The 27,367-nt window shown below is 42.4% G+C and overlaps 3 protein-coding genes across 4 annotated transcripts; all 3 read left to right on the forward strand.

The window, feature by feature from the left end:
* Positions 1-4,732: 4,732 nt before the first annotated feature.
* On the forward strand, positions 4,733-8,065 carry LOC147308566 (cytochrome b-c1 complex subunit 10-like). The gene is made up of 3 exons (XM_086273633.1): positions 4,733-4,878; positions 5,535-5,665; positions 7,706-8,065. The coding sequence occupies exons 1-2, from the start codon at positions 4,829-4,831 to the stop codon at positions 5,653-5,655; spliced, it is 171 nt and encodes a 56-aa protein (XP_086129759.1). The 5' UTR covers positions 4,733-4,828; the 3' UTR covers positions 5,656-5,665; positions 7,706-8,065.
* Positions 8,066-8,205: 140 nt separating this feature from the next.
* On the forward strand, positions 8,206-16,968 carry LOC147308567 (methyl-CpG-binding domain protein 3-like). Its single transcript, XM_086273632.1, has 7 exons — positions 8,206-8,937; positions 10,693-10,849; positions 12,645-12,782; positions 12,962-13,052; positions 13,147-13,324; positions 16,020-16,166; positions 16,282-16,968. Exons 1-6 carry the CDS (start codon positions 8,924-8,926, stop codon positions 16,159-16,161), a joined length of 720 nt encoding a protein of 239 aa, XP_086129758.1. The 5' UTR covers positions 8,206-8,923; the 3' UTR covers positions 16,162-16,166; positions 16,282-16,968.
* A 797-nt stretch (positions 16,969-17,765) lies between these two features.
* Positions 17,766-26,395, forward strand: LOC147308568 (RNA-binding protein MEX3B). Of its 2 annotated transcripts, none has more exons than XM_086273631.1 (4): positions 17,766-18,330; positions 18,863-19,427; positions 21,103-21,344; positions 21,446-26,395. In XM_086273631.1, the coding sequence occupies exons 2-4, from the start codon at positions 18,926-18,928 to the stop codon at positions 22,661-22,663; spliced, it is 1,962 nt and encodes a 653-aa protein (XP_086129757.1). In that variant the 5' UTR covers positions 17,766-18,330; positions 18,863-18,925; the 3' UTR covers positions 22,664-26,395. The 2 variants fall into 2 exon arrangements, with proteins under 2 accessions (XP_086129757.1, XP_086129756.1); XM_086273630.1 differs by having other exon boundaries at positions 17,767-18,330; positions 18,860-19,427; positions 21,446-26,394.
* Positions 26,396-27,367: the final 972 nt, after the last annotated feature.

Below are 27,367 nucleotides of genomic sequence, written 5' to 3' on the forward strand. Positions count from 1 at the left end.
ACCTAATTGCTGATTTTACGTCTCCTGTTAGATTTATTTTGTTCTTTCAGTCTAATGATGGCCTCCTTCACTTCCACTGACATGTCTGTGGCCCTCGTGTTTAAAACGACAGTGAAAATCTATTGAATGCAAATTTAAATAATGCAGATTATGCAAATTCAACACTTAGAATCGGTTTCCGATATCACATCTGCATCGTTTGTTGTGAAATAAGGGAACAGGCCTCACCCACCCATGAAACTGCTCATCAGCCAATTTCCCCATTACTTTTTAACCTCTGTAAATGGGGACTTTGTATACAAATGGCTGTAATTCTTAAACTTTATATTGATTTATTGATTATTATATTGATTTTTTTTTATTTAAAATATACTGTGGTGGCAAAAAAAATTGTCTGTTCAACAAAGTATGGCCCTAACTGAATACAGCGTACATTTTATTTTTGAACTGGAAAAATCAAACCAGTCTGAGAACCAGATCTGAGCACACACGTTTTGTTTTCTTTGGCCCCCACACAGAGCCAGGTAAGTCTCCATATGTGCTTCACATTTGCAAGTAATACCCCCATACTTCACTAAAAACCTTACACCTTAAACTAATGAATTCAAAAAAATCTTATATACACACGCTTCTCATCTGTGAAATTTGAAAACATTTTTTTTTTTTTTTTTTTTTTTTTTTTTTTTTTGGCCTGTCCCGTTTGGCTCTTTTTGCCATCAGAATTGTTGTCTAAAGGCGAAGAAAGATGCCCAACGGATTTACTTTACCAAATTGACCATCCCAGCCTTGCCGTAATGGTCCATTTGATTCACCTTTTATTGTTTATTTTATTTTCACTTGCTGAATACGGGACAGACTTGACTGGGGGAAAGAAGGGGAGAAAGAGAGAGGGAAAGAGAAACAGCTGAGAAGAGGGACGGGGGAGAAGGGCAAAAAACAAAAACCAACAGAATGAGCAGAGAGAAAAAAATGCATAGGCCTATATCAATCACCTGGATCACCTGCTGAGAAAGAAAAAAGAAAACAAGCAGAAGAGAACAAGAGTAATAGAATAAACAACATCACAATGATATATGGGAATATGACAGTAAATACTAAATATTAAACATTATTGTGCAGCACATAAGATCAACAGAACACAGTGTGCTTTGAGGTAGGAGCCAAAAAGGGTGTAGTTTGTGGGTGTGATCACCCGTGTGTACACCTGTGAGCATGGACGCGCTTGTTTTTTTCAAAAGGTTCCTTCCAGTGGCGTGTCCAGCAGGGTGGCCTGCCCCCCCCCCCCCCCCCCCCAACCAGACTGGCCACCCCAGGTGCCACCCCAAAGGCAAAACAATAAAATTCAATCAAATATCCGATTATGTTTTCACGGTGAAGCTCAGATATCCGAGTGTAAGTGAATGCAGCATCGGCTTCTGCACTATGTGCATCACGTTAGCAAAGGTAGGAGAGCCAAGCGCGAAAGATGGCACTGCAGGAAACAATTTTTCGGTGAAAGAAAATGAGGACAGAATAAATGTCCCGGTAAGTAATATTAAGTTTGTTGAGTTTAGTAAACTTCGGTGAAATTAGAATACCAAAGAAAAAATAACACTTAAAGAATTATTGCAGCCGTCGAATATATCAGACAGTATGCTACTGAGGGCAGCTAACATAAGAGTTATGAGTTATAAGATATAATCTAAGTCGTAACATTGCTGTATGGAGCTGCAGATTTGGTTGCAGGTTAACATAGCTGGACTGGCCATCGGGCATATGCCCGGTGACTTATTTATTTATTTTTTTGTAATGGCATGAGGTGGTGGATTGGCCAGATGCAGGTCGATGTGTAAAAATAACTCAGTTGTTTGGTGGTGGCTATGGTGGGGCTTCCACAGAGGCCAGCAGGTGGATGAGGGAAGGGGAGGCAGGAGCAGAGACCCGAGGCAGCCGCCAGTCCGAGTGTCAGGTGAACTGAACTTCATGTAAGAAGTTATGACCTGCAGTCTATCTGGGTCAGATATAAACCAAGTTTAGGTGCAGTTTATTTTCGTTGTGCTGACTTTTTACCCTCAGTTGCAATAACTCGTACTGCGTTCTAGCCAGCTTGACAGAGTTTTTATACTGGGTGGGTGCTATGATGTTACTGATCCATCCATTCGCTTCCGCTTATCCTTTTCAGGGTCGCGGGGGGCGCTGGAGCCTATCCCAGCTGTCATAGGGCGAAAGGCGGGGTACACCCTGGACAGGTCGCCAGTCTGTCACAGAGCCAACACATAGGGACAGACAACCATTCACACTCACATTTACACCTAGTGACAATTTGGATTATTCAATTAACCTATCCCCACAAGTTGCATGTCTTTGGACGGTGGGAGGAAGCCGGAGTACCCGAGAGAACCCACGCAAACACGGGGAGAACATGCAAACTCCACACAGAAAGACCCCGGCCTGATGGTGGAATTGAACTCAGGACCTTCTTGCTGCGCGGCAACAGTGCTAACCACTGTGCCACCGTGCTGATGTTACAGATAGTGAACTTTATTTTATTCATAAGGTTAGTTAGTAGAGTTGCCAACGGCTCCTTAAAAAATGGAATGGTCCCTCATTCAGAGAAAATATTACACGTTTCGTATTGAGCTGAGAAGAGACGCAGTTTGTCCCGTACTTTCGCTATAATGAAAAAAAGACACAAAGCTGGAGTTATTCTGTCGTTACGCTGCACAGCTGCCTCTTCTCTCATTCTCTCCCCTGCCTCTCCTGTTGCTACTTCAATCATGAAACTGATCAATGATCAGCTGATCGGCTTTTCTCTCGTTTGTTTATCGCCCACTTTGCGCCAGAAAGAGGAAACCAGCAGATGTCGCGCTAAACAACAGCAGCACGTTTAAGCTTGATCAGCTGTTCTTAGAATTTATTTAATATTAATTTCTACTATCAGCTGATGTTTGCTGGAGCCACAGCTGTAAAGCTGCTGGTCATGATGTCGGTTTGGATATGTGGTGAGAGGGAAACATGAAGATGAAACCAGGAGATGGGCACAAAGAAATACTTTTCTTTCTTACTCTCATTTAAAATATCTAGCTTTTATTAAATAATTATCTAAATCTTACAACCAAAGTTTTTATCTGATGTAAAATGTATAGAAATCATACATATACCAACAAGACTGTACATCACTGTCACAACAGGGTTTGTTTTCATTCAGTCTTTATGGCTTTAATACCTGGTGGGCCGGTCTCTAGTCAAAATGCCCGATTTTCTGTCCCAGTCCAGCCCTGCAGGTTAATACTGGCAGTGTCACCATGCCAGCTGACTGGATTTCATCATCAGCCAGTGTTGTTCTTGATCAATATTACCAAAGTTTACCATAAGGCAGCATAGAAAGTATTTACTTGCTTTCAGGTTTTATTCAAATGTTAGTCTTTTCAGTTGTTTCCCCACTTTTTTCCTGTTTCAAAATCACCAGTTTGTGAGAAGATTATCTTCTTTTTTTAATAGGCACAAAGTTTTGCATTGGCATTGGCTAAATTTCAATTGTTTGTTACAAATGTTCGTATTTTAATATTCAAAAATGTTTTTGCCCAAAACATATGTGCACTATATGTCAGTAAAAATACTATGCAAATATTGCTCTCCTTGAATGCTGAGTAAACACTGACAAAGCACTGATTGTATCTCTTGTACTTTATCAACGCAGTATCTAAAAACTTTGCACCATAGTGGTTAAAATCTCATTCTAATAAGAGTTAAAAGCGCATTCAGTTATTAGGTTTACAGGGTTATTGAATTATGGTTAACGGTTGGTAGAAATTTTTTTTAAACATTATCTGCCAATTACATCTGCCACCCTTCTCCAAATCTGTGCCCCTACCTGGCCCCCCCAACAAAAATTTTCTAGACACGCCACTGGTTCCTTCATGTAATGATCTGCTAGAGGGTGTGGGGGGGTCACAGCCCCCGTCCTCCAGGGCATGAAGCAGGTATGGAGGAGATCAAAACTCCAGACATCCAGAGGCCCCCAGAACACAGGAGACCAAGGAAGACCAACAGAGGGGCAGCCGCGCCACTGTCCTAGAAAGAACTGAGGAGAGTCCCAGATGAGGGCTCACTCAGCAGCCGCGGAGCAGAAGCCAGGGGGAGTTGCAGTGACGCGCCCGTGAGCTCCGCCGGCAGCCAGCCGTGCCTGAGTGACCGAGCCCCAGGCCGAGAGGCCGGGGGCACCCCACCTCCGAAGTGGCCCGAGCGAGCCCCAGGCTCCAGGCCCCGATAAGCGGCCGCCAAGGAGTTTGAAAATTTGAAAACATTTAAAAGCACAGTAACACCTGAAACCAGATGCAGTACTTTTTTCTCAGTCCACTACGGTGCAGACATGCGCTGTCAGCTGTGTCCATAAAATCCGCCACTGTCCTCTCAAAAATTACACGGCAACTTGTGACAGAAGTCAAGAAAAACAATACAGGTGCTATGCTGGATTGCTGCCTTGCCCCTGATTTTTTCTGTGCAACTTGGTACAATGCACGATTTAAAAAAACAAAACAAATAAAAAACAACACTTTTCGCTGCAAGCGCCATATAAAAAAGTCAAAAATGATTTTGTAATCGAAACGGGACTCATTTCATGAAACATTACGATGTTTTATAGATTTGCCACATAAAATCGTTACTATTTTTTTAGGTGCTTACAAGCGCGTCAAAAAATGTCTGTCTTTAATTATTAAAGGCTTTTATTTCTTAAGTAAGCGGAAGTACCTCTTGCGCTTGCGCACTAGGCTGCCGAGAAACTGGGAAGTGCTTCCAATCTTTTAAAGTCGCACGTCCTGCGTAAGGATCACAAAATTCAGCCAAAATGATCGGTAAAGTAATCGGTCAGAAATATGTGGCCATTGCCAAGTCATGGTAAGAAGTTTTTACGTCGCGCCTGTGAGAAAAAGCGGAAAGAAATCGGACCTGTGCTTAAAAGAACCTCGATGTGTCCTTAGCTAGCATTAGCCGTTAACACAACTGAGGTCATAGTCGTAGGGACATACTGACTTTAGACTGTCTGTTGAAGATGTTATGATTTTTATGTATTAAAGCGAGTGTGAGCTATCTTTTCGTTATTAACTCTGCCTGTTCACAGAGGAGATTGGGAATCGCTTTTTTAAATACATCGAGCTAACAAATTAAACCATGTGATCTCGGGCGAAGGTTTTTAATGTTCTTAATAAATCTGCCGCAAAGGCTGCATTAAACTTTATCCCAACTGGATTAAGGTACAGGATCCCCTCTCCTAAACAGATAAAAGTAAAATGCTCTGGCATATTTTACCAAACAGAAGCAGGTGCAACAGATTTATTTGGGGGGGGTTAGTTACTTACATCATTTTCCAGCATGTTTATAGCTTCAGCAGATAAAAAGGCATCAACCCTTTTGTCTTCTTCTAATAACCGAAACCACTAAAATGAATATTTGGTTTTACCCAATAAAAATGTATTTCTCTCTTCAGTTTCATCAATCGATGCTGAAATTAATAGAAACACAACGGACAAATTTTCACTGTCTTCTCTCCACAGGCTCCCAACTATGGCAGTATGGGGAACAACTGGAGGTGTAGCCCTAGTGTACGTCACAGACTGGCGTTTGGTTTTGGATTATGTCCCCTATATCAACGGCAAATTCAAGAACGATGACTAACATGTGTCAGGTTAGTCCAAAGAATGGCAGCGTGAAACAGTCATTCGGGAGATTATCATGCACCGTTGAATAATAAATAATCATTTAACAAGCAGGAACCACATCCTAAGTTGGACTGACAGTGCTTAACAGAATAACAGGTGGCGTAAAGGTAGATCTAGGCTTGAGACTTCAGTGAGGACCAGGCATCCCCCGAGTCAGTGATGATAGTTCCAAAGACTTTACAAATTGTAGTGAATATATAATTGGTTTGTTAGCGATGACCAGTGGCCCATAAACCAACGGGGAGTCCTTTATGTGAAGTTGACATAGCTGCATGAAAATGAGAACAAACAGCTTATCATGAAGCATATAAAGTGATAGAACATAAAGGGTGTGGGTGTGTGGGGGGGGTTGACCCACTCCTGAAATTCAGAGAAGTTCTGTCTAATTCTGCAACGTAATATGCAGCTTGTTGCAAAAATAACTGATCAGGCTACTCAGTACCAGTTTTACTTTTATGTTGACTTTAAACTTGTTTGAACAGGCAAGAATCACATTTCTCATGTGTGGCATTGTGTAACACTAAATGTTTTCAGCTATCTCTAACAGCACACGTGCGTGATGCTCAAAACAAACACATTCAGAAATATTTTGTTTTTTAATAATTATTCTTAACATCTTTTGGGATAATTCAAACTGCTCAAGTCTAGCTTTGGTTTTCAGTAAATTTTCTTGACATTGTGGATGTCCAGTCTACAGAGGGATGTATGTGACTTTAAAGAAAACAAGTCCCAGTACCACAGTCACGGATTTGTTGGGGCCAAAAGTCGAGTCTTTCAGCATACTTAGGTCTTCAAGCGAACAATTTTGAGTCAAGTGAAACACAGACTCATTTCTTCCAATGCATACAGACCAATCATGAGTACTCACTCCCCAAAATCAAATTGTGAGCCAAGAAAAACCTACAATATTACATGTTTGTTGGGCATAGATATATATGTTTTTCCTGTTTACTGACCCAGCACACAGGCTGTCTATATAATGGTAACAGTCATGCCTCAATCCAGAGGTAAAAGCATCACTGGGTGGAGTATTAGCCCCCCGTTTCCCAAATAGATTCTTTATTAAGTATTGCCTGAACCGCATGACTCAACCGAACAGGATGGGACACTACATTAATATCAAAAACAAACAAGCAGACATACTGTGATTTCCGAAACAAATGTCCGGAGTCGGAGCTGAGATTGAAAAGTCTTCAACTGATGGGAAGGAAACAATGAAGCGGTTTGTCGTGATGAGCTCTGTAAGTGCTTGTCGTAATAATGTGAAGATTGAAAATGTGATTACTAAATGTGAGATGTCATCTGACACAAAGCTGCCAGGCGATCTTTTGGTTTCATTTATTTCTCAGTTACAAAGCAGACATTCAGAAAGGCAATGAACAAATTCAGGAGCTCATTATGGTCAGTCACTGGAAAACCCTAGTCATAAAAAGACTTTCTGGTCTGATCAAATTAAAGGGCTTTAGCATGAATTGTGCCCTGGAAAAACAGGGGCACATTTCATCAGCTTGCTAAAAGAAAGTATTGACAATTGTGGCGACATACTCATTGATATATTTTATTTTTCTTTCCAGTTTGTTTTTGTATGTGATTTTTGTTTTTGTCATATTGTATCTTGTTGTCCTTAAAGGTTTGGTTGCTTTAACATAGTAATCTGCAGATGTTTGGGATAAATAAATTAATAACTTAAATGAAACTGGACAGTTCAGAGAGGACACAAGACCAGAATTAAGGAAAGTGGCCTGTTTGAGACTGTATTAGGCAGCTTCTAATGAAAAGACTGTGACCACTGGAAATTTAAAACTCATAGGCATTAACTTTGAATTGGTTCATTCAGTTGATGTTGATTCAATTTTGAATGATGGTTTCAAACGAGAAAAAAATTACAGTTAATAAACAAAAATGCTTTAATATTCCATTAAGTTTTTCTTTTCCGCTTGCCCTCAGCATCCAGCTTTGATAATTTCTTGAACACATTATAACACATGTACCTTCCTCCTCCTCAGGTCAGCGCTGTTTTTTCTTTTTACACAAGGACCTACAGAGAGACCACACACTGCTGCAGCCAGGACCTTCCACTGCATGGCAGGCCACCAGAGACCATCATTCTCACCCTCCAGCTAATTCAGCATTGAACTGTTGACTACCAACGTCCAATGAAATGATCCTTGGGTTTGGCTTTTCAGCGTTCTTCTGCCAGTAAAAATATGAACAGACGAAGAGGAAAACAGTAACGATTTAAACGTGCATTTGGTTTCTTTCCCTGTTCAGATTAAGGACGTGTATTTATTGTAATCATCTGTGGTCTGTGGGTCAAATTTGATTCTTGATTTTTGTGAGAAGTAAAGTATCTGTGATTTCTCCTATATTATGGCTGTTTATGGATTTATTTAATTTGCTTGTGTTCCTGCTGAAGGTAAATGTGCATGAAGCAAATTTAAAAACAGCCTCTCTTACTCATCCTCATAACTGGTCACAATGAAAAGTACTGACAGTTTCACTCTTTTGTTAAAAAGCTATAAAATATCAAGGCACTTAATATTTTTATTAACAGCTGGGTAATTTTTAGAAAGCTTTTTTTTTTTTTTTTAAACTTTTTCCATCTCCTTTTACAAAACGTGGTGTAGTAGAAAATACTGGTCCTACACATTAATACATTTTCAATTCTATACAAAGTGAATAGAAAATGTATTAATGTGTAGGTAACAGTTTAACAATTAAACAAAATAAATAAAGTCCGTTAAACTTGGATTTTAATCTAGCTGGCCTACCTGTTACAGCATCAAACTAGTGCAATTGCATTATTGTATTGTGTCATTAGACTTTAAATACAGACCGTTTATCCAGAAATATCCAGTTCACAATAACTAAAAACAAATATCATTTTACAATTAAGTAACATATTTTCCCATAAATGCAGTTTTGAGTACAATTATGAACACGATGAAAACGTTACAGTGTCAAAACTCTGTCATAGTTACTTTCCGCCTATGACACAGCCCACGTGAGACCTGCGCGAGCTTTACTTTCGGACTACTTTACAGCGTGTGACGCATAAGTTACTAATACGGCGGAGTGATCTGTACTCGAGATCTGCAAGATCTCGAGCTGAGACGGACAGCTAGCAGACAAAATTCATGCCTGTGGTAATATTAATAAGGTAGTGAAGTTTTTGTCGTTTATTAGCAAAAATTAGGGGCAGAAATATTGAGACAGCCGGGACCATGGAAAGAAAAAGGTAGGACTTTGTCATGTTTAACCGAGTGAGTTATTGTAATAACGAGGAAATGCACGCACGCCTGCATACATCCGTGGGGCACTTTAGAAACGCTCATCAGTAAATGAATCGATCTGGGGAGGTTTAATTAATTTATTTGCAGCATTACTTTTGTAGCTAAAAGTTGGCTTTAAAGCGGGTGGAGTTCGTTTGGTTTAAAATACTGCAGCTTCAAGCAACAATTGACACGCTATTTGCTACGACTTTGACGTCCCGGTGCTGCTAGCTTGATTAGCTAGCTAAGTTTCATTGTTTACACACGCTTGACTTGCAGTGCGCAGGCCCGTCACAGCTACAGCAGCACGAGCGCTCCAAACTTCACGTGGGGCTCACCATGAGTACGCTTCAGACACGCTTCAGTTAGAGACGGTCAAACAAAAACAACCACGTGGATATTATCAGCTACTGCTGGTCAGACCGCTTTTAACCACAGGGTGGGCTACAGAGGTGCCTGAATGACGTCTCTCGACTTGTTGTCAGCACACCTGTTGGGGTCCCGTGCTCGACAAGTTATTTTATAATATTTCTTTGAAAATATCTTTTTATGTCATTGTGTATTTGGAGTTATAGGCTATATGAGTCTACGTTATTGTGCCTACTCAGTGTTTACTTAATTTAAATTGCAACACATCTGTTTTGTTAGATGTGTTGCAATTTCTGATTCCCTTTTGATTCCCTTTTGGCCAGGCCTCTTGAGAAGGTTGTACAAAACCCTTAAGTACTTTCTGGATCAAAATGGCTCGATGTCATTCATGAGAGATTTCATGAGGAATTTAGAACAGTTTAAATATCAGTAGTCAATTTTTGACAGATGGTCACTAATATCTGACAAATCGTTTCACTTTCTTTTAGTGTAAAGGAGTGTAAATGCACATTTAACAAATCATTCATTTGTACTCCGGTCATGATTACACAGTTGTCTTCAGAAAAATAAGTGCAAGTTTAACAGTGCCAATGTAGTAAGTCAAATGAAGCTAAATGCACAGCTGCGTTTATGCCCACCTTCACAATTTTCATGCTAACAAAAAAACAAAACACATCTACTGGGGTGGCCCCAGATACCATTTCGAAGCGTGGCTCTGTCAAAAAGTTTATTCAAAAAAGTAACTGAGAGTGTCTGTGGAGTACTAAACTCTTGGACATCCCAGTTAAAAATAGTGGAATGAACCCAATGACCCGCCTGAGTTAAATGCAATTTTTTGTTCTAACTTTGTTTCTACACAGTGTTCAAATGTGATTATAAAAACAGCTGTGTTGATGCAGAAGAACTGTGTATTCAGACTTTTTTTCCTTTGATCAGGAATCAGTTAGTAATGGGCAAGCGCCTGTTTTTATTCTTGTATATAATGAAGTCTTTATTGTATTATGGATACAGTAGAATTCATTGAGTGTTTTTTATCTGACTTATTAATATTATTTCCTATTTAATTGAGCTGCTTTTGTGGATTTATTTTTTTATTTTTTTACACCGACTTTAATTTTGACATGTTTTATTTATCTAACTATTTTACTTTATTTAAGCTGTTTTGTTATATGTTGGGTTTAATGTTTGGGCTGCTCTCACACAGGACTTTCTGAGCTTGTGGGATAAATATTCAAGTACTTGTTGTTTTATCTTAAAGAATTGTACCTGCTATAAGCAGAACTGATGTATCTGAAATACTGTTGATCCCTGGTGGATGCTTGTTTTGATGGTTTTTCTGTTTTTCTTTCTAGTCTACCTGTTAAGCGTATTCTCAACAAGCCGCAGATATTCCGCGGCAGCCCTCACACTGATGTGAATGCTGGCCACTCCCGGGGCGAACAGTCACTCCTGATCAAGGGGCAGCGCAGCAGGCACAACCATCTCTATGACATCAGCCATCAAATAAGGGTAAGACAGTTTGGTCTCTGGTGTTTATGAGGCTTAAAAATGTATACCTGTAAGTTTAAGTTGTGCTTCTTCATATTTAGTTTAACTGCATACATCTGTCCAAAAAACAGAACAACAACTAAACCCTTTGATTCTATTTGCATATGCCATATAAAAATGTCATTTTTTGGAAGAAAAAGTTTTCTTAAATGCAAAAATATATAAATAATCTCAAGTACAGTCAAATAAAATAAGATGCGTATGCAGCACATCAGTTTCATGCTGTTGGAATCATGTTAAACTGCATTGTCCCTTTTTAAATAAATAAATAAGAAAAAAATATATTAAGCTAAACTAAATAAAAATTTACTATTACTCTGTCTTCCTTGAAGGCTTTCTGACGTTAATAGGAGGCTGTAAGGCATCAGCAAGTTGTATAGTTTAACCAGTTTGGTATCAGTTCAGCTGCATATTTTAATAAAACTTCTGGAGGCTTACTGCAGATTTTTTGCTGTATATAATAACGGTGGAGGATGGAGCAGCTACAAACTTCGCTTTTCTTCACATCAAGTTTGTTGATCAGGTTCTTTGATGAAGGACTCCCGCTAGCTTTTTCCCACTAAAGGTTTAATGGTGATTACAGGAACAGCGCTCCTCTTTTGAACGCTGGAAACATGTTTTCTTTCAGTCAACCTGAGCTCACCGTCTCCGTAACAGCTTGGCTTCTTCGCTCTCCACGTTGTTTAAACAGACTCCGACTCCTCGTTAAAGTGTGCCAGCATCATCATCACTGCTGCTGTTGTTTTATCAGTGCTTACGTTTAAAAACTGGGGTCGGTGTCTAATGTTGTCAAACTTTTTATTCATACGCTGCTGCTGAGTACGTTTCTATTGCAGGACTGTTTAGTCGCAAATGTGGGTGAAACGCTCATGTTTCCATAGTGACATAGTCATGCATTAAAAGAAGTATCGAAGTAACAAATTTGTGTTGAGAATTTTTTATAATCAAAGCTAGAATTTTTATTCTTTGTGGCTAAAATAAGAGTAATTTCAGTCCTGAATTATTAGCTCCAAGTCTGATTTTTGCCACTTCATTTGAGTGTTTGTCATAAACATCATAACCAAAAGCACAGCTCATCAGGCTGTACACTGATCACACTGTCTGCCTGAGGCCTTTTAGCAAACTGTGGTTAAAATTTCATGACCGTCACAGGAACCTCTCTGTCATGAAGCCATCACAGATGAATTGCAGTAAAAACAGACTTGAGTCTGACGTGCTCACTTGTTCGCTTTAACCTACGTAAGGAAGTTTTTCTCTCGTGAATTCCTAACCTGAAATATCCAATTTGCACATGATTTTTGGATGGTAGATTATTACCTCTTGACATTTGAAACCTGTCGTTATTTCATAGTTGCTATAGAGTGCATTGTGTCCTTCACCAGTAAACCTCCCCCAGAGATGAGGTTTTATGATTGACCGTTGACCCTACAAGTGGTAAATGTTGTAAAATTAACATCATTACAGCCTTTTATGTCTGCTGTTAAGCTGAAGGATAGGTGTTTTCCTTGTAGCTATTTACTGCATTTTTGTTTTCATGCCACATTGTGTCATAGTAGTCATTCCATTGCCTTGTAATGTTTTTATAGCCTCTTCACAATTAAATACGGGATGCAGCAGCCACTGCTATACAAGACTGACAGCAGTAAAAATAAAGCAGTAGGATAACTGTTGGCTTTAAAAGTGGCTCTTTTTAAGTGTCATTAAAAAACAAATCTGTTCATATAGTAGAAAACTAACTTACAGTTCTCTCTTAAAGGCTAAGCCTGATTTAAACACAACGCTGCCAGTTCGACAGACAGCTTCCATCTTCAAACAGCCAGTGACCAAAGTAACAAATCACCCCAACAACAAGGTGAAGACGGACCCCCAGAAGGCTGTGGAACAACCAAAACAAGTAAGTCAGAAGCAGAAAAGGTGTGTCAAGTGTTTGTTTGTTTTCTAATGTTAATTTAATTTTTTGTGTGTGTGTGTGTGTGTGTGTGTGTGAGTGACTGACTGACTGAGATGTTCAGTTTTGGAAACACTGTGCCTAAAATACACAAAAGGTATCTTCCTTTTTGCTTCACTCTTTAGCTGTTCTGGGAGAGGAAGTTGAGCGGATTAAATGCATTCGATATAGCAGAAGAGCTGGTCAAAACGATGGATCTCCCCAAAGGCTTGCAGGGTGAGGTTAACCTTTAAAACTTATCCGTCACATATAATTCAAACAGAAATAATTCTACCAGGTTGACCCATACCACCTGATTTTCTCTTCTTAGGGGTGGGGCCTGCATGTTCAGACAAAACGCTGCTCTCTGCGATCGCCAGCGCCCTGCACACCAGCCCGGCGCCCATCACGGGACAGCTCACTGCTGCGGTGGAGAAAAATCCAGGAGTCTGGCTCAACACTGCGCAGCCTCTCTGCAAAGCCTTTGTAGTGACTGATGATGATATTAGGTGAGATACTTTCATATTTAACACAAAGGAGCTCTGATTTTCTAACTGTAATACTAAGTGATATTATTCATGCATAGGAAACTGATGAAGGCTTGAGTCTGCTGCTGGTGGCTTCTTCTGTGAAGGGTGTCAAATGTAAATCAAGTGCACTCTAAAAGTGCATTTCAACATGTTCCACCACTACCAAGCAGTGAGGTGGTGTTTCTTTTTTCTTGTTGGGCACATGCTGCTGTTTTCAACAATCAATGGCTTGACTGTCAGTGACTGTTTTCTGTTCTCATGTAGCGTACGCCACCACAGTGACAGGTTCTCACAAAACTCTACATGATGAGCTTCAGTTTTGGAATCATTTGGATTTTTCTTTTAAAGGAAAAACTCCTAATGCTAAGGCTCCGGTTGCCCAGGTAACCCTCTAATGTTGGGGTTGCTGAGGCACTCTGTTTAGGGTAAAATCATGTAATCAATTTATTCTTGGAGCGGTCTAGAAACCAAAACTGACCACCATGTATTGACAAATGCACAGTACTCTTCACACTCATAGGTTGTTGCATCCATCACTCACCTCGAAATTTAGAGAAGTTTATCCTGCAACCCGCCCAGTTTGCGTCACTACAGGGGGTTTCTTTTGTTTGTCATCTTTTTTGACTACTGCTTGTAGTTGTTTGCTGAATGTCCCAGACTTTCTGTGGTCGTTACAAATCACTTCCTGTGTGGAGATGGCTTTAAGGTGTATATTGTCAAAAGGCAAAGGCTTGTGACCAGTTTAAAGTAAGAAATAAAATGAAAAAGGGCCTTAAAGCCTCAGACAACATTATCATTATTATTATTTAATCAGGAAGTGAAACTTCAGATTAAGAATCTCTTGTTTCTGTGAAGAACGCATCATTAACCCGGGGAGCTGAGCTCTTGGAGGGAAAAACTCCATACAAGGGGCCCTTGCTGGGTTCACACACTGGACTCCAATAGTAAAACCATTAAATAGGCTTTAAAATTGCATAGTAATGTCACTGAGGACATCAATATCTTGTCTGAAAAAGCTTTGTCAGAGCTGTCAACGGACAAATGCAACTGGTCTTGGTATTCACATTTAGTATAAGCTGGTAGCCGGTCACTTGACCTGTGAGCGCAGACGTTTTCTATTCCAGTGACACAAGAATACAGCTTTAAATTCAGGCTCAACATATAGTGAATCAGCACTTTGTACCTATTTACTGAAGCTCCAGCTAGTATGCTATAGCTGATGATAAAAAACTTGTGCACTGCCAAAACCAGCGCACTTTATTTTTATTGCAGGAAAGTAGATGTTTGACTCTCGGAGCGTTCTGAACCAAGGACATTTCATACTGAGAAACAAGTGTTACACACTGAAAACTTGGGACAGTTGTATCACAAGTCACCATTATTATTTTGCTATTTGACCTTCAGTTCAGGCACATTATTATATAAATGTTAGAAAAGCAAACTAAATTCACTGTGTTCAAAAGTTCAATCTTGAGATTTACTTTGTGTTCTGCTTCTCTTTTATGGCTTTGTAATGAGTCATACTTTGCATTTATACTCTTATACCAAATTGAACTATGGTGTCTTTTTATGGGTCACTGGTGAGAACAGCAAATCAGCCTCAGTCCATTTAGCGAAAAGCAAGATAAAATGCAGATATGTGGTTTTTCTTTTTCTTTTTTTTTGGAAACGTGACCACTAACCATGTGACGTTAACTTATCTATCATTTTGGAAGTGTGACAATCATGGTCACAGTGTATGATCAAGTGACTAAGGACCCAGTCACACAGGCCTTGAGACCAGTCTGTGACCACCTGGCAACCACTTGTCACTAGGAGAAAATGTGTGTTACTCAGCCAGCAGGCAGAAAGCTCCCTGTCCTTGGTCTCGAGTGATGTGTGTATGACCTCAGGTGAGAAACAAGAATAGAGAACAGGGCTATTTCTTTGTATATTTAATGGGAACCTGTTATTCTGACTTTTATTCTTGGACTCTGCTAAAATAGATTTGCATAACTTGAGTGCATGAGTCAGCTGTTTTACCTCTTCTTCCCTGAAGGCCACCCTCACTTTATGCCACCTGTCTGCTGATTGGCTGCCCCTCAATCGCATACGGTTTGAAGAGCACGGCTCTGAAGCTGCTGTGTTCAGACATAAATGTGTTTCTGAGATCGTATCAAAGATTTGCCCTGTTATTGAGTGTGCATACATACATACATACAATCCTCCTTCACCAGTGACATTAATTTCCCAAAACATGTTAGCATTTTTAGTTATTGTAATGATGTGCCAAGTTTTCTAGACTGAAGTGCTCATATTAAAATTTAGAGCACACGTTTCCATGTATAAGTCATAAAAACAGACTCAATCTCCACAGAGGAGATGCACATTTCTTCTGTGTTCATGTGTTGGATGTATCATCTACAGTTATCAAGCTTCATGTCTCTGGGAATTGAATGTATTTATTTTTTATTGCTTATTTTGGGTCTGAAAATGAAATGATTTTCTGGAGTGAGCAAAAATAAATAAATAAAAATCAGCCTCCCTCTAAGGTCACGTGGTGGGCTGAGGTGTAGTGTGCGGCTCTTTGGTGGACATCAAATGATTTGCACTTTTCCTTCCCTGAAACTTTTTTCAAGTCGTGAAAGACGTTATGTCATTAATGTAATTATGTGTTCTTGTCTGTGCCCCTCAGGAAGCAGGAGGACCTGGTGCAGAATGTGAGGAGGCGGCTCGAAGAAGCCCTTATGGCTGATATGCTGGCTCATATAAAAGACACCGCTGCAGATGTAGAAGCAGAGGTGAAGGGTGAGCAGGTGGAGAAGGAGGAGTTATAGCCAAGGTACACAGAAAGGCAGTAATCACTACAGTATGGCTGAATTTCTCATGGTTAATTGCATTTAATATGACCTACAGTATATTCCTAAACAAGTAACTCTCCTCTATCTCTCCCACAGACTTGTTTGAGACATTTGCTGGTAAAGTCTTTTCAATGCTCGAATTAACGGCTCCATGAAGGTTTGTATGCAGTTAAACTGAAGCAGACTTTATATGCAGACATTCTGCAGATTTTTTTTCCTAACCTAAACAAAGACTGTGGTCTTTAATTTTTTTGTTTTTTAAACATATGACCTTATAATCCTGTAAGGGTGCTCTGAGTTTTCATTTTTACCTCTACTAAAGTCCGGCAGCTGGTTATGGTGCTCTACACAATGCAGTGTTATGTTTAGTTAACAGCTGTTTAAGCTCAGTGTTGAAAACGCAAACCTTTATGTACACGACTGATCTGTGTGTGTGTTACATTTTAATTGGTTTTAAGAAGTGTTTTTATTTCCTGCTATTGCTTTTTATGTTTTACTGACACTGTAAGTTAGCATGTCATGTTTGAAATCATAGAAATGCAGCAGTATTTTTACATGCCTCTGGATGGTGATGATTACAGTTTCACGGTTCAAACTTCTTTTTTTTTTTGGTCACAATAATTTGAGTTTACATAGCTTTGAACATGAAGCCATGGTATTTGTATTTTCACTATTCTTTGAACAACTACTATTGCATTTCAGTAAAAGGTGCGTTCCCTCGGATCATACAAACACACTGCTGATGTACTGTTTTCTGTCAAATAAAGGCATTTTTCTTATGTGTCCTTTTGTATGTTTGTTTGTAATTAGTGTCTGTTAAAGTGATACCTACAAAAAACGAACTTTAATGTCCCCACAGGACAAATTTTATTAAACCGTATCCATCCAGGTCATAGGAGAGCAGTGTAAGCAAAGACACCCACACCACCCATCCCCAGCCACCTCCTCCAGCTCTTCAGAGGGGATAGCAAGCCATCCAGGGGATACAATCCCTCTAGCATATATCCTTCTCCCACCTCACCTAGGAGGCATGCTGGTCAAATGCTAACCACCTCAGCTGGCTCTACTCTGTCCTTCCTGTATAACCTTTCAGATAGACCATGAACCAAAAGACAGCCTAACATTCGGAAATAGTTTCTTTATATCGATGAAGAAAGGGAGGGGGGTAATAAATTAGTATATTCCTTTTGTCTGTGTTGGCAGTGGAGGGATCTCTACACCCATGTAACCCTTCATTCTTAAATAAGATAAATCAGTCAGCATTAGTAATAAATTTCATCTTTGTGCCTCTGACTAAAGGTATACAAGGAAGCATGCCGATGTGGGTTTTTTTTTAAACATGTATGCGCTTATATAAAAATAACTTCAATCGAAACCCCTAGAACAACCCTGTGGCGCGTTTATGAGTTTGGTTATTTTTTTAAACAAATATCTTAGAAAGTAACTACTAGTGCATGAGCATCGCTCAGTGATGCTGTTGGACCACCCCAAACACCTCATTGGTAGCCATGATGAACACACCCAACCGTGGTCACATTTTTCTAAACGTATATCAGTGCCTTAATAGTTAGGCTACAAAAACCTCCACGGAAGAGGAGAGTGAAATAGTGCTCTGACAGACCCGGCGGGGGTGACAGTAGCCCAGACTGCTGTGCGTTGATGCTCTCCCCTTGCTTCATGTGGCCTTTGAACTCATTGTTGTGTCGCGGGTGACGTCAGTGCCGTGTGCGGGAGACGGAGCGGCGTGCGCCTGGCGAGACAAAGGCGGCGGACCGACCGGGGTCAGGCAGGCAAGAGCAGCAACAGAAAGCCGAGAATCACTGTTTTTTTTTTTTTTTTTAACTAAAAGATAACCGCTAACCTTGGACTTCAGTTGAGCTCTCCCTGACGCTGGGAGAAATGAAGAGGCAGTGACACTCCTGTGGAAATCTCCTGGAGGAGGAAAAACAACAGTGCCCTCTTTTCGGTTTTAAACGTTTTTTTCTTCTTCTCCTCAAACGCCCCCCTTTCGGTTTGCTAGTTAGCCGAACCGCTAGCTCCTAGCGCTGCACAGCACAGGTCTCCTCCTTCGGTCTGCTCCACGTCTTTCCCTAAAGAACTGGGCTACGAGTGAAGAGAGGACTTCATCGACAAAACGTAGATAAGGTAAGTTCTCGTGGTTTCCGCACGTATTTAATTTTAAAAAATAACACGGCAGTCTGTGAATGTGAACACAAGTTCGACTGTCAGAACAGAGCTAAAGCAGCTAACCGCGGCGCTCTCAAACAAAGAGGTCGACAACGTGACTGAGTGCCGACTGTGTGGAGCTAGCCTGCTAGCTTTTGATTCTTGGAGCTAACAACAGCTCATTTATCTGTTTATTGTTTTTAAATTTACGTTTAAATTCGGACAGCACACACCGGACCGGCTGGAGTCGGCACCGAAAAGGCTCGGGAATATACTGTGTGTGGTTGTGAGGACGGGCAAAACAGTCAACCTCCTGGATGAGCTCAGTTGTCAGACAAACAGCAACAACAGACAAAGCAAAGGCGCTCAAATCAATACTGTTAATGCGCGTTGTTATTGTTGGGTGATCTGAGGCTCCACGGTGCTCTGTTACACTCGTATTTTGTGTGTTTTAATAGAAGACATGGAAAAACCTTTTATTTTTATTGTTGTTTTCTTTGAATTTCAGTAGAGGGTGAGCGGACTCCCAACAAAACAGGCATCCGTGATCTGATGTGAGATCCACGGAGAGACTATGCCTAGCCCTTTATTTCACCCCGAGATTATGGACCACGACGTGGTGATCAGCAGCCAACACAACGGGGTCGGTCTGTCCAGGGAGACGGATCAGGAGTCCCGGGAGGAGGACCACCAAGAGGCGCTCCGCTTCGCCCTGGACCAGCTGTCACTGATGGCCATGGAGAAGGTGGACTGTGGGGGCGGCGGAAGCAGCGGGCTTGTGGACAGCCTGGATGGGACCCAGGGTCCGGGACCCGAGAATTGCAACGGTGTGAGTGGAGGGGGATTCGTGGATCTACAAATGCTGGACCATCCCAGCGGGTCTCGGGACTCTCCGACGTCCTGCTCTCCATCCCCGGAGTACTATGGCTCAGGGGGGTACCACATGGCCGGCTCCCATGCCATGCTCCACGGGGAACCAAACTCCGTCCTCTGCAGCAGGAAAAGAAGTGTCAACATGACCGAGTGTGTTCCCGTCCCCAGCTCCGAGCATGTGGCTGAGATAGTGGGCAGACAAGGTAAGGCTGTGCCGTTGAGCAGCTTGTTCTTTGTTTGGGTGACTGCCTGGTGAGCTGGGTCTGTGAACTTCAGCTGTCTGAGCTTGATGTTGTGGTCGGGCTGCACTTCCCTCTCCTGCTCTTCAGTGGCAGCATAATGCGGATACTCCACTGAAATGAAATGCCGCTGTAGTATTTGTGATTTTTGTTTGTTTTGTTTTTTTAAATCAGCAATTAGACAATGCTCTGACAGAGGGTGAGGGAGTGAGCGTGGCTGAGTGGGAAGGGAGGGGGAGGGGAGGGAGAGGGTCAGACAAAGCGGCAGATTGTCGGGAGTCTGGACATGTCTAGCAGCCTGCACCAAACAAAGGAAATATCGCGAAATGTGTAGATTTTCTTCGTACCGCAGATCACAGGCGGCACTGAACTCACACCTTCACCTCATACATGCGTTTGTTATATTTGCTCCTCAGAGCAGATGTGAGGCTGAAACGGGGCAGCAGCAGACGCACAAACACGGGACTGGGCGGTGTTACGCCCTGCACCCAGCTCAGTCTGCCGCTGCTGCTGCTTGCCGCTACGTTTATACTCGAGATGATTTCTTTAATTATGATTTCTATTCGGATGTGTCCTACACTTTAAATTTAGTCAAGCCGTGGGTTTGTTTTTCCCGTTGCGCTCGCGCTAACGTTACAGCATTGTTCTCTTTGTTTGAAAAAGCCATGCTTTCTGCTTCCCAGAATGACATCACGCTCCGTGCGTCCTATTGGCCGCCGAGAATGAAGCGTCCGCATTTAAAGACACAGAGCGCAGTGTGGATGCTGCTGCTGGGAGGAGGCATGCAGTGCAGCACTGATTTAATGTGGAGAGCTTCATGAAGACCTGCTGGCTTTACTGCCTGTTTCATAAAATGATCAGCACTACCTCAGTTTGAGCTGATGATAAAGGAATGGCTGATTATTTTTCATTTGTGCTGTAGTTGTTGGTAAATTAGGTGCACTTTGTGTAGTTTGGTGGCTCTCTGACTGTGGAGCATACACCACTGTTGTGGGGTGTGGATTATGTCAGGAAAATGCTTCTCATTTTTACTGAAGTGTGTTTTTTGGCTTCTGATGCCAGAGTAAGTCTGAATTTATACTAATATAATCATGTTGTAGAAATGCTACTTTCAGCTCCTTCCTTTTTCACAAAGGGTCACCACAGCGGGCAGATATGCATATTTGATGTGGTAGACCTTTACACAGTTTACCCTTCCTGACACAACTTCAAAAGGATTTGTGTCTCCTCCTGGGACCGAACAGAGGAAATTACTTTATTTATCCTTGCGACAGACTGGCAATCTGTCCAGGTTGTACCCTGCCTCTCACCCTGTGGTAGCTGGGACAAGCTCCAGTCCCTCCACGACCCAATAAGGATAAGCGGAAAAGAATGGATAGATGGATATTTTATGGCAAATGTGTAAATTACTACACCAAAGTGCCAGGCGTATGTTACAAAAATATTTTTGATGTCAGGCTTTGAAATTTAGGCTAAAATTTGTGCTCTGCCTAATATAGCCCATTCATATTAGTGAGAGCAACTGAATTTTTGAAACTTTACAAAGTGAAGCATTCATAATTGTCAGCAAAATCAGATCAACTAATAAAACAAACAAAAAAAAACATTGCAGTTGATTGTGTGCTTCTGAATCTTCCAGGTTGTAAGATCAAGGCCCTGCGTGCCAAAACAAACACCTACATAAAGACTCCGGTGCGAGGCGAGGACCCTGTGTTCATCGTGACGGGACGCAGGGAGGATGTGGAGATGGCCAAGCGTGAAATTGTGTCTGCAGCAGAGCACTTCTCTATGATCAGGGCGTCCCGCTGCAAAGCTGGAGGGGGTGGAGGAGGCGGCTCCCTTCCCGGACCACCAAACCTACCTGGACAGACCACTATACAGGTGCAGTAGCCCTGCTGTGGTGCTGGGGTCATGTTTTTGCTTTTTGTCTTGTTTTGCTTGAAAATCAGCTAAAATATCCTTTTATTTTATCCCTGATCCAGGTTAGAGTGCCGTACAGAGTAGTCGGTTTAGTTGTTGGACCAAAAGGGGCAACAATCAAGCGCATCCAGCAGCAGACTCACACCTACATCGTGACACCGAGTCGAGAAAAAGACCCCGTGTTCGAGGTGACTGGGATGCCAGAGAACGTGGACAGAGCGAGAGAGGAGATCGAGACTCACATCACCCTGAGAACTGGAACCTTTGTAGACCTCCAGGGAGACAATGACTTCCACACTAATGGCACTGATGTCAGTCTTGAAGGCCTTGGTTCCCTGAGTGGGGGACTGGGAGCGACTTTGTGGTCCAGGGCAACTAGCCACCATTCTGCCCCCCCTCCTCCTCCAACATCCCCACCTTCTGCTCTTTCCATGTCCGTACACCACTCGTCCGGCAGGAAGATGTCCTCATCGGTTCCCTATCACACGCACAATGGCGGGATGAGCGCAGACAGCTTCAGCACCGCCCGGAAGGCCACTGAGGGAGGCAGTCCCACTAGCCCTTTTAGCACAGGCTCCAGCAGCGCTGGGGGATTCACTTTTGGGGGCGATTCCACCCCAGGACTGCCTTCGTCAGACGAGCTGGGCTTCGAGTTCAGTGCTTCCAACATCTGGGCGCCTTTCGTCAACAGCGGATCGGGCAATAAGACGGGCAGCTCCTCTCAGCAGCAGCCTCTGCGTCGCAATAGCAGCGGCGTCAGCGCCGGCGCCATCACTCCACGATTGTCCCCGACTCTGCCTCAGGACACAGGCGTGGTCCCCCCTCTGGATCACCCACTTGCCCGTCGTGCTCAAAGCGACCCCCTCAGCACTCTCTCCTGGCTGCAGTCTGGCAACGCAGGCGGCGGCTCCTTCTCCGGAGCATCGAGCTCCAGCTCCGGCGGCTCATCGACCGGTTACTCCTCCTGCTCGGCCTCCTCCCTCCCCGGTGGGTCGCCTACCGACTCAGAGGGAGGCGGCAGCGGCGTGGGTCTCACCTCTGGGATTTTGAGCCGACTGAAAGGCAGCTCTGGCTCTGGGGTTGCGGCTCTGGTTGGAGTCAGCCCCGGGGTCAACAGGGACTGCTTCGTGTGTTTCGAGAGCGAGGTGACGGCAGCCCTGGTGCCCTGCGGCCACAACTTGTTCTGCATGGAGTGCGCTGGGCAGATCTGCCAATCAACAGAGCCAGAATGCCCCGTCTGTCACACTCCTACCACACAGTGCATCCGCATCTTCTCGTAATGTCCTGGGCAAAGGGAGGGGTGGTGGGGTAAAATGTGGGATGGGAGGGGAACGGTCCCAAGTGGGGCACCAGCTGCGGCAGAGACAATGGAAGGAGTCACAATAATAACCTTCACACACATGATGGACCATAATAAATGCATTAATAGAGATGACGATACTATAAGGATGCTGATTTATTGCTGGTAACTGTCGATAAATGATGATGATAATAATTAATAGTGACTTATTTTCAGAGTGAAGTTAATTGAAACTGGTCTGTAGACAGTTGGAGCTCAGCCAGTCTCTTGGTGTTGAACTTAACGGAAGGAAACTAGTGTCTTATCTCTCTTCAGGCCTTCTTTTTGACCCAGAGCGGCCCTTGCGGCTGCCTGCTGGTCTGTCTCAACATTTCTTCATTCTGGCTTCTTCTTCAGATCTCTGCCTGCTCTCTCTCTCTCGCTCTCTATCTGTCTCACAGCCTTTCTTTTTGACACTTTTATACTTAACAGATATTTTTCAATGAAGCTGTCGACGAGGCCTGCACTTTTCTACTCCCTAATTTTACTGTTCTCAACAGGGCACCGCCCGTTTCCAACAAATCCCTTTGTCCTTTGCTCTCACTCATGCTGTTGTGGCACGAAGTGGCAAAGTTCCTCTTTTTTTTCTGTAAGTTTGGGACTTTTCTCTCTGTTTTTATTTTAAAGATCGCTGTGTTGTCAGGCACCTAGAAGAACAATAAACCCAAGGGACCTCTTAATGATCAATTCCAGTTTCTCTTTGCCACAAAAGAATAGCCATCAGTAAGTAAGCCAAATGAATGTTATTAATAGACATCTCTTGAGTGAATTCATGTTGGATGAGTCTGCCCCACATTTCAAATGTGGCTGTCGCATTGATTCACATTAATTTTCCTTTAATAGGTGAGAAACGTACCATACGTGAAGTAATGTGTTTGAGGTCAGGTCTCTGTGTTTGGGCAGCCTGACAATCCCTTTACACCCCTCTGTCTCTGCGATATGCGAGTATGAGTGTGTGTGCGAGAGAACAACGCCCACTCATGCTGTTCGTCGCACCACCGAGAGTAGGTCTGCTCCCTGTCCCGTTCTTCTTTGCTGCACACTTGGTCTTGAAGGAAAGCGACGCTGTGATCCATCCACACTACTGTAGTTGTCCTCCCACGTCTGTTACGCCCAGAGCCGCCTGTTTCTGGTGTTTTCTACTAGTTTTTGACTCTTGACTGTCAAGTGTGTGGCTGACAGACAATATTTTGAACACTAGGATAAGATGGGGCTTTTCTGATGTCACACAAGAATGTGTTGTCCAGTTAAGGTTAAGGAGAGAGGCCTCCTGCTGCTCCTCCTACACTAAACAATTACAAGGGGCCTCCATTGAACCTTTTCTTCATGCACTGTAAGGCCCGGCCCCTCTAAACTAAAAGCGAAAAAGAAACAGCTCTTACTGTTTTTGTTAGGTCTTCCACCTGTCTCTCACAGCGAAGCTGTACGGCACTCTCTGACGTCACTGTTGTCCCCATACAGCGCTGTACTCCTGGCAAAATGTAGTGCACTATGTGGCTGGTTGATTGGGGTCTGTCATGTGTTTCATAGCATTACTGAGTAACTCCAGTGAGGCGGGTACATCCTGTTTTTAAGTTGGGTTTTTTTTTTTCTGTTAGTGTTTTGATTTCATTGAGTTTGCAGTAACTGCCTCCTGTAGTCTTTATACTATGTGTATGATTTTTTTTTTTTTTCCAACGTCTGTGTGACGTTACACGGTTGCAGGTTTTTTGTTTTGTTTTTCCCTCTCTCTTCTCCCTGACACGTGTGGATTCAGCTCGTAGAACGAGACAAAGCCATGACAGCTGAATTTTAAAGAAAAGAAGAAAAAGAAAAAGACGTACCTAATTTACAAGGGCTTCCTCTGAACGCACAGACACACGATCACATTTTCAGGCTCACACGGTAGGAAGAATCAACTTATCCTTTATGGCAGCTAGTAGCTAGGTCATCCAGGGCTTCCAGACACTCGTCGTGTTCAAATCCCAGCAGCTGCAGAATGTTGTGCTTCTTTTTAGTTATTCTGTTTGTTGCTTTTTTCTTTCTTTCTTTCTTTTTTTGGGAGGGGGGGGGGTCTTTTGTGTGTCGGGGTGTGTGTGTGTAATTGCCCTACACAGTCATCACATGCAGATCCTGTTGGTGTGTATGGCGCTGCATCAGGGTGTCTCACAGATCAGGACGAGTTGCAGGGTTTAAATGTCAAGGAATTAAAGGTAACTCTTGAGTAAATATGTGGGCTGATTTTGCTGTGCTTTGGTGCTGTAGCCTGGATGATGATGATGTTTAACTTATTTTTGTCTGTTTCCTACGCGCGTGACGAGGCTGTCCTGGTTGAGCAGCAGCAGCGCACCAATTGGTGCGCAGATGAGCTCGTGGTGCTTCTAGTGCAACTCCCTGCACAAACGCAGGAGAAATAAGTGGGTAAAGGGAGGCCGTTTTGTTCTCAGATCAACTTCTCCAATGCACTGTAGACCCAATGACCCTGTTCTCATTCTCGCCCTCACCCCTCCCCCTCTAAATGCCCACCCGGCCCCGTGGGGCTGGAGCGTGTTCCTCAGAGCAAACACGGGGCTGCGAGCGCGTCTATATGAGCCATTCTGTGATGACTGATGCGAGTCTGAGGCCCAACTTAAAGCTCTTACTTTCAACTGTCTGAGGTGACGCGTTAAACAATAAAATGTGTTGTGATTTCCAGATGGGTTCAGCGTAGATCCTGCTGTTGCACCAGGATGTTTGTGGCCGTCGAGAGAATGTTAGGGTTGATGTACAGTAGTTTAATTGTTAAAAGGTACTTTTTTTTTTCTTTTTTTTTTTTTTTCTTAACAAGACGTCTCCCCCTTCCCCCACTTCCTTCCTAAAGGTTTGAAAACAGGGTTTCCTGAGGCATGCTAGCCAGTGACCTCTGACCTTTTTTGTGATTAGAGGTGGGGGGAATGCAAAGAGAGCCACGCCAGTACGGGGTGCCAGACTCCCCTCGAACCTCTGCTCTCCTCTATTTTTGCTTTAATTCTTTTTGTATGCAGAACCAAAATGTAAAACGTCAGCAAACTAGGTTTCAGGCCTAACCTGTGTGTATGTATATACCCTGGATACAATCATCGGGATCTTGTTTTTCAAAGCAAAACAACTTAATTGAAGATGAACGTAGTTTCTAAAAAAACATGTGTTATTATTTGTAAGTTAACCATCTGCATGTCTTCGAGCCTTCTGGCATTAGCTAATAATTTTTAAGATACAAAAAAAACAAAAATACAAAAAAACAAAAAACTTTTTACACATTTTATTTTTTACAATTTATTTGCTTACCTAAATATCCCAGACAATAATGTGACCCTTTTATTACTTCAAATTTATTTTTGTTTTCCATTTTGTTTTCTTTTTTTTTCATTTTCCTTATTTCCTGTGTACTACATATAGGCGATTTATAACAAAATGAGAAAATTATTGAAGAAATTTTAAAATTGAAATATATTTTATTTGAAAGTTTATGGACCTTTTAACCGTGAGCCGGGAAAAATTGTATAATCGTATAATTTGAGCTGACTTGACGGTTATGAGAAATGTATCAAGAGTTTTATTTTTTATGCTTCTTTAATAAAGTCTTGTTTTGTTTTTGTTTTATTTTTGTTTCATTTTTTTACTGGAAAATAAGAACTTGTCTGTGTGCTGTGTCTTTATTGTCAGTGGAAATGTGCACAAGATTGCAGCAGCCGCATCTTCCGACCACATGGTGGCAGTAGAGGTGCACCTGCAGAGGAGTAAACCATAATGACGTGAAAAGTGTAGCTCGGGAGTGTTTGCTTGTAAATGTGACAACAAGACGAAGTTATTCATTTAGGAACAGGTTTTTCCAGCATGTACTGTGAACTTGAAGATTGTGTGTCAACAGTATGAATCCAAACTGCTCAACTTTAAATACAGTCCCACTGTTTTCACTCAAACGTCACTCAGTCTGAGCGTTAAGAGATATCAAGGACTTATACAGCTGTTGGGAGGAGTGAGTAGGATAAGAGGAGGCAGTTTGCTTTTTTTTGCTGCTTCAGTTTTATGTCAAAATGTACAACTCTGAGAAAAACGTGATTCGATGGAAGCTAGACGTCTCAAGAAGAAGTTGGGAACTAAAAAGCGACAGCTGAAGAAACATTTAATGAACATTTAATTACAGCAGGGCGGTAAAATGGCTGAGTATAAAAACGGCGGCAGAGTTTTAAAAATGTGGAATAATTTTAAAGTAATGTTCTTGAAAGTAGAATTGTGAATACTTCTGTCATCATCTGCAGTACAAAAGATTCAGAGAATCTGTGCGCTCGCCTGAAAATTGATACTGGATGTCCGTGATCTTCCGGTCCTGACGCGTCACTGCTAGTGATGGGTCGTTCGCGAACGAAATGGCTCTTAGAGCCGACTCTTTGACGTGAACGACGCGAGCCGGCTCCTTATCGCGAGCCGTCACGTGTTTTTTTTTTTTGTTTTTTTTCTCTCAGCGCCTCTCTCGCACTTTTTTTGCCGCTTCACTCTGCACGCGAGCCTTGTGCTTTACGCTGGGCAGAGGGGGGAGGGGCGGTAGTTACACTCAGTAGCACAGGAACAGAGCCAGAGAGAGAGAAAGAGAGGCAGGGACAACAACATTAGAAAGGTATAGTAATCATCCACAACTATTTTCGGT

Source organism: Aulonocara sp. 'chitande type north' Nkhata Bay, linkage group LG18 (genome assembly GCF_057382095.1).
Source record: "Aulonocara sp. 'chitande type north' Nkhata Bay isolate Kocher_YH1m ecotype deep benthic linkage group LG18, A_spYH_male_GT1.1, whole genome shotgun sequence".
NCBI lineage: Eukaryota > Metazoa > Chordata > Actinopteri > Cichliformes > Cichlidae > Aulonocara > Aulonocara sp. 'chitande type north' Nkhata Bay.

Bases quoted from the DNA above. Each gene is read 5' to 3' on its own strand.
- LOC147308566 (XM_086273633.1), top strand. From the start codon at position 4,829: ATGATCGGTAAAGTAATCGGTCAGAAATATGTGGCCATTGCCAAGTCA. The intron at 4,879-5,534 runs GTAAGAAGTTTT...TTCTCTCCACAG, and splicing joins GTGGCCATTGCCAAGTCATG to GCTCCCAACTATGGCAGTAT.
- LOC147308568 (XM_086273631.1), top strand. From the start codon at position 18,926: ATGCCTAGCCCTTTATTTCACCCCGAGATTATGGACCACGACGTGGTG. The intron at 19,428-21,102 runs GTAAGGCTGTGC...TGAATCTTCCAG, and splicing joins TGAGATAGTGGGCAGACAAG to GTTGTAAGATCAAGGCCCTG. The intron at 21,345-21,445 runs GTGCAGTAGCCC...TCCCTGATCCAG, and splicing joins CTGGACAGACCACTATACAG to GTTAGAGTGCCGTACAGAGT.
- LOC147308567 (XM_086273632.1), top strand. The intron at 10,850-12,644 runs GTAAGACAGTTT...TCTCTCTTAAAG, and splicing joins ACATCAGCCATCAAATAAGG to GCTAAGCCTGATTTAAACAC. The intron at 13,325-16,019 runs GTGAGATACTTT...TGTGCCCCTCAG, and splicing joins GTGACTGATGATGATATTAG to GAAGCAGGAGGACCTGGTGC.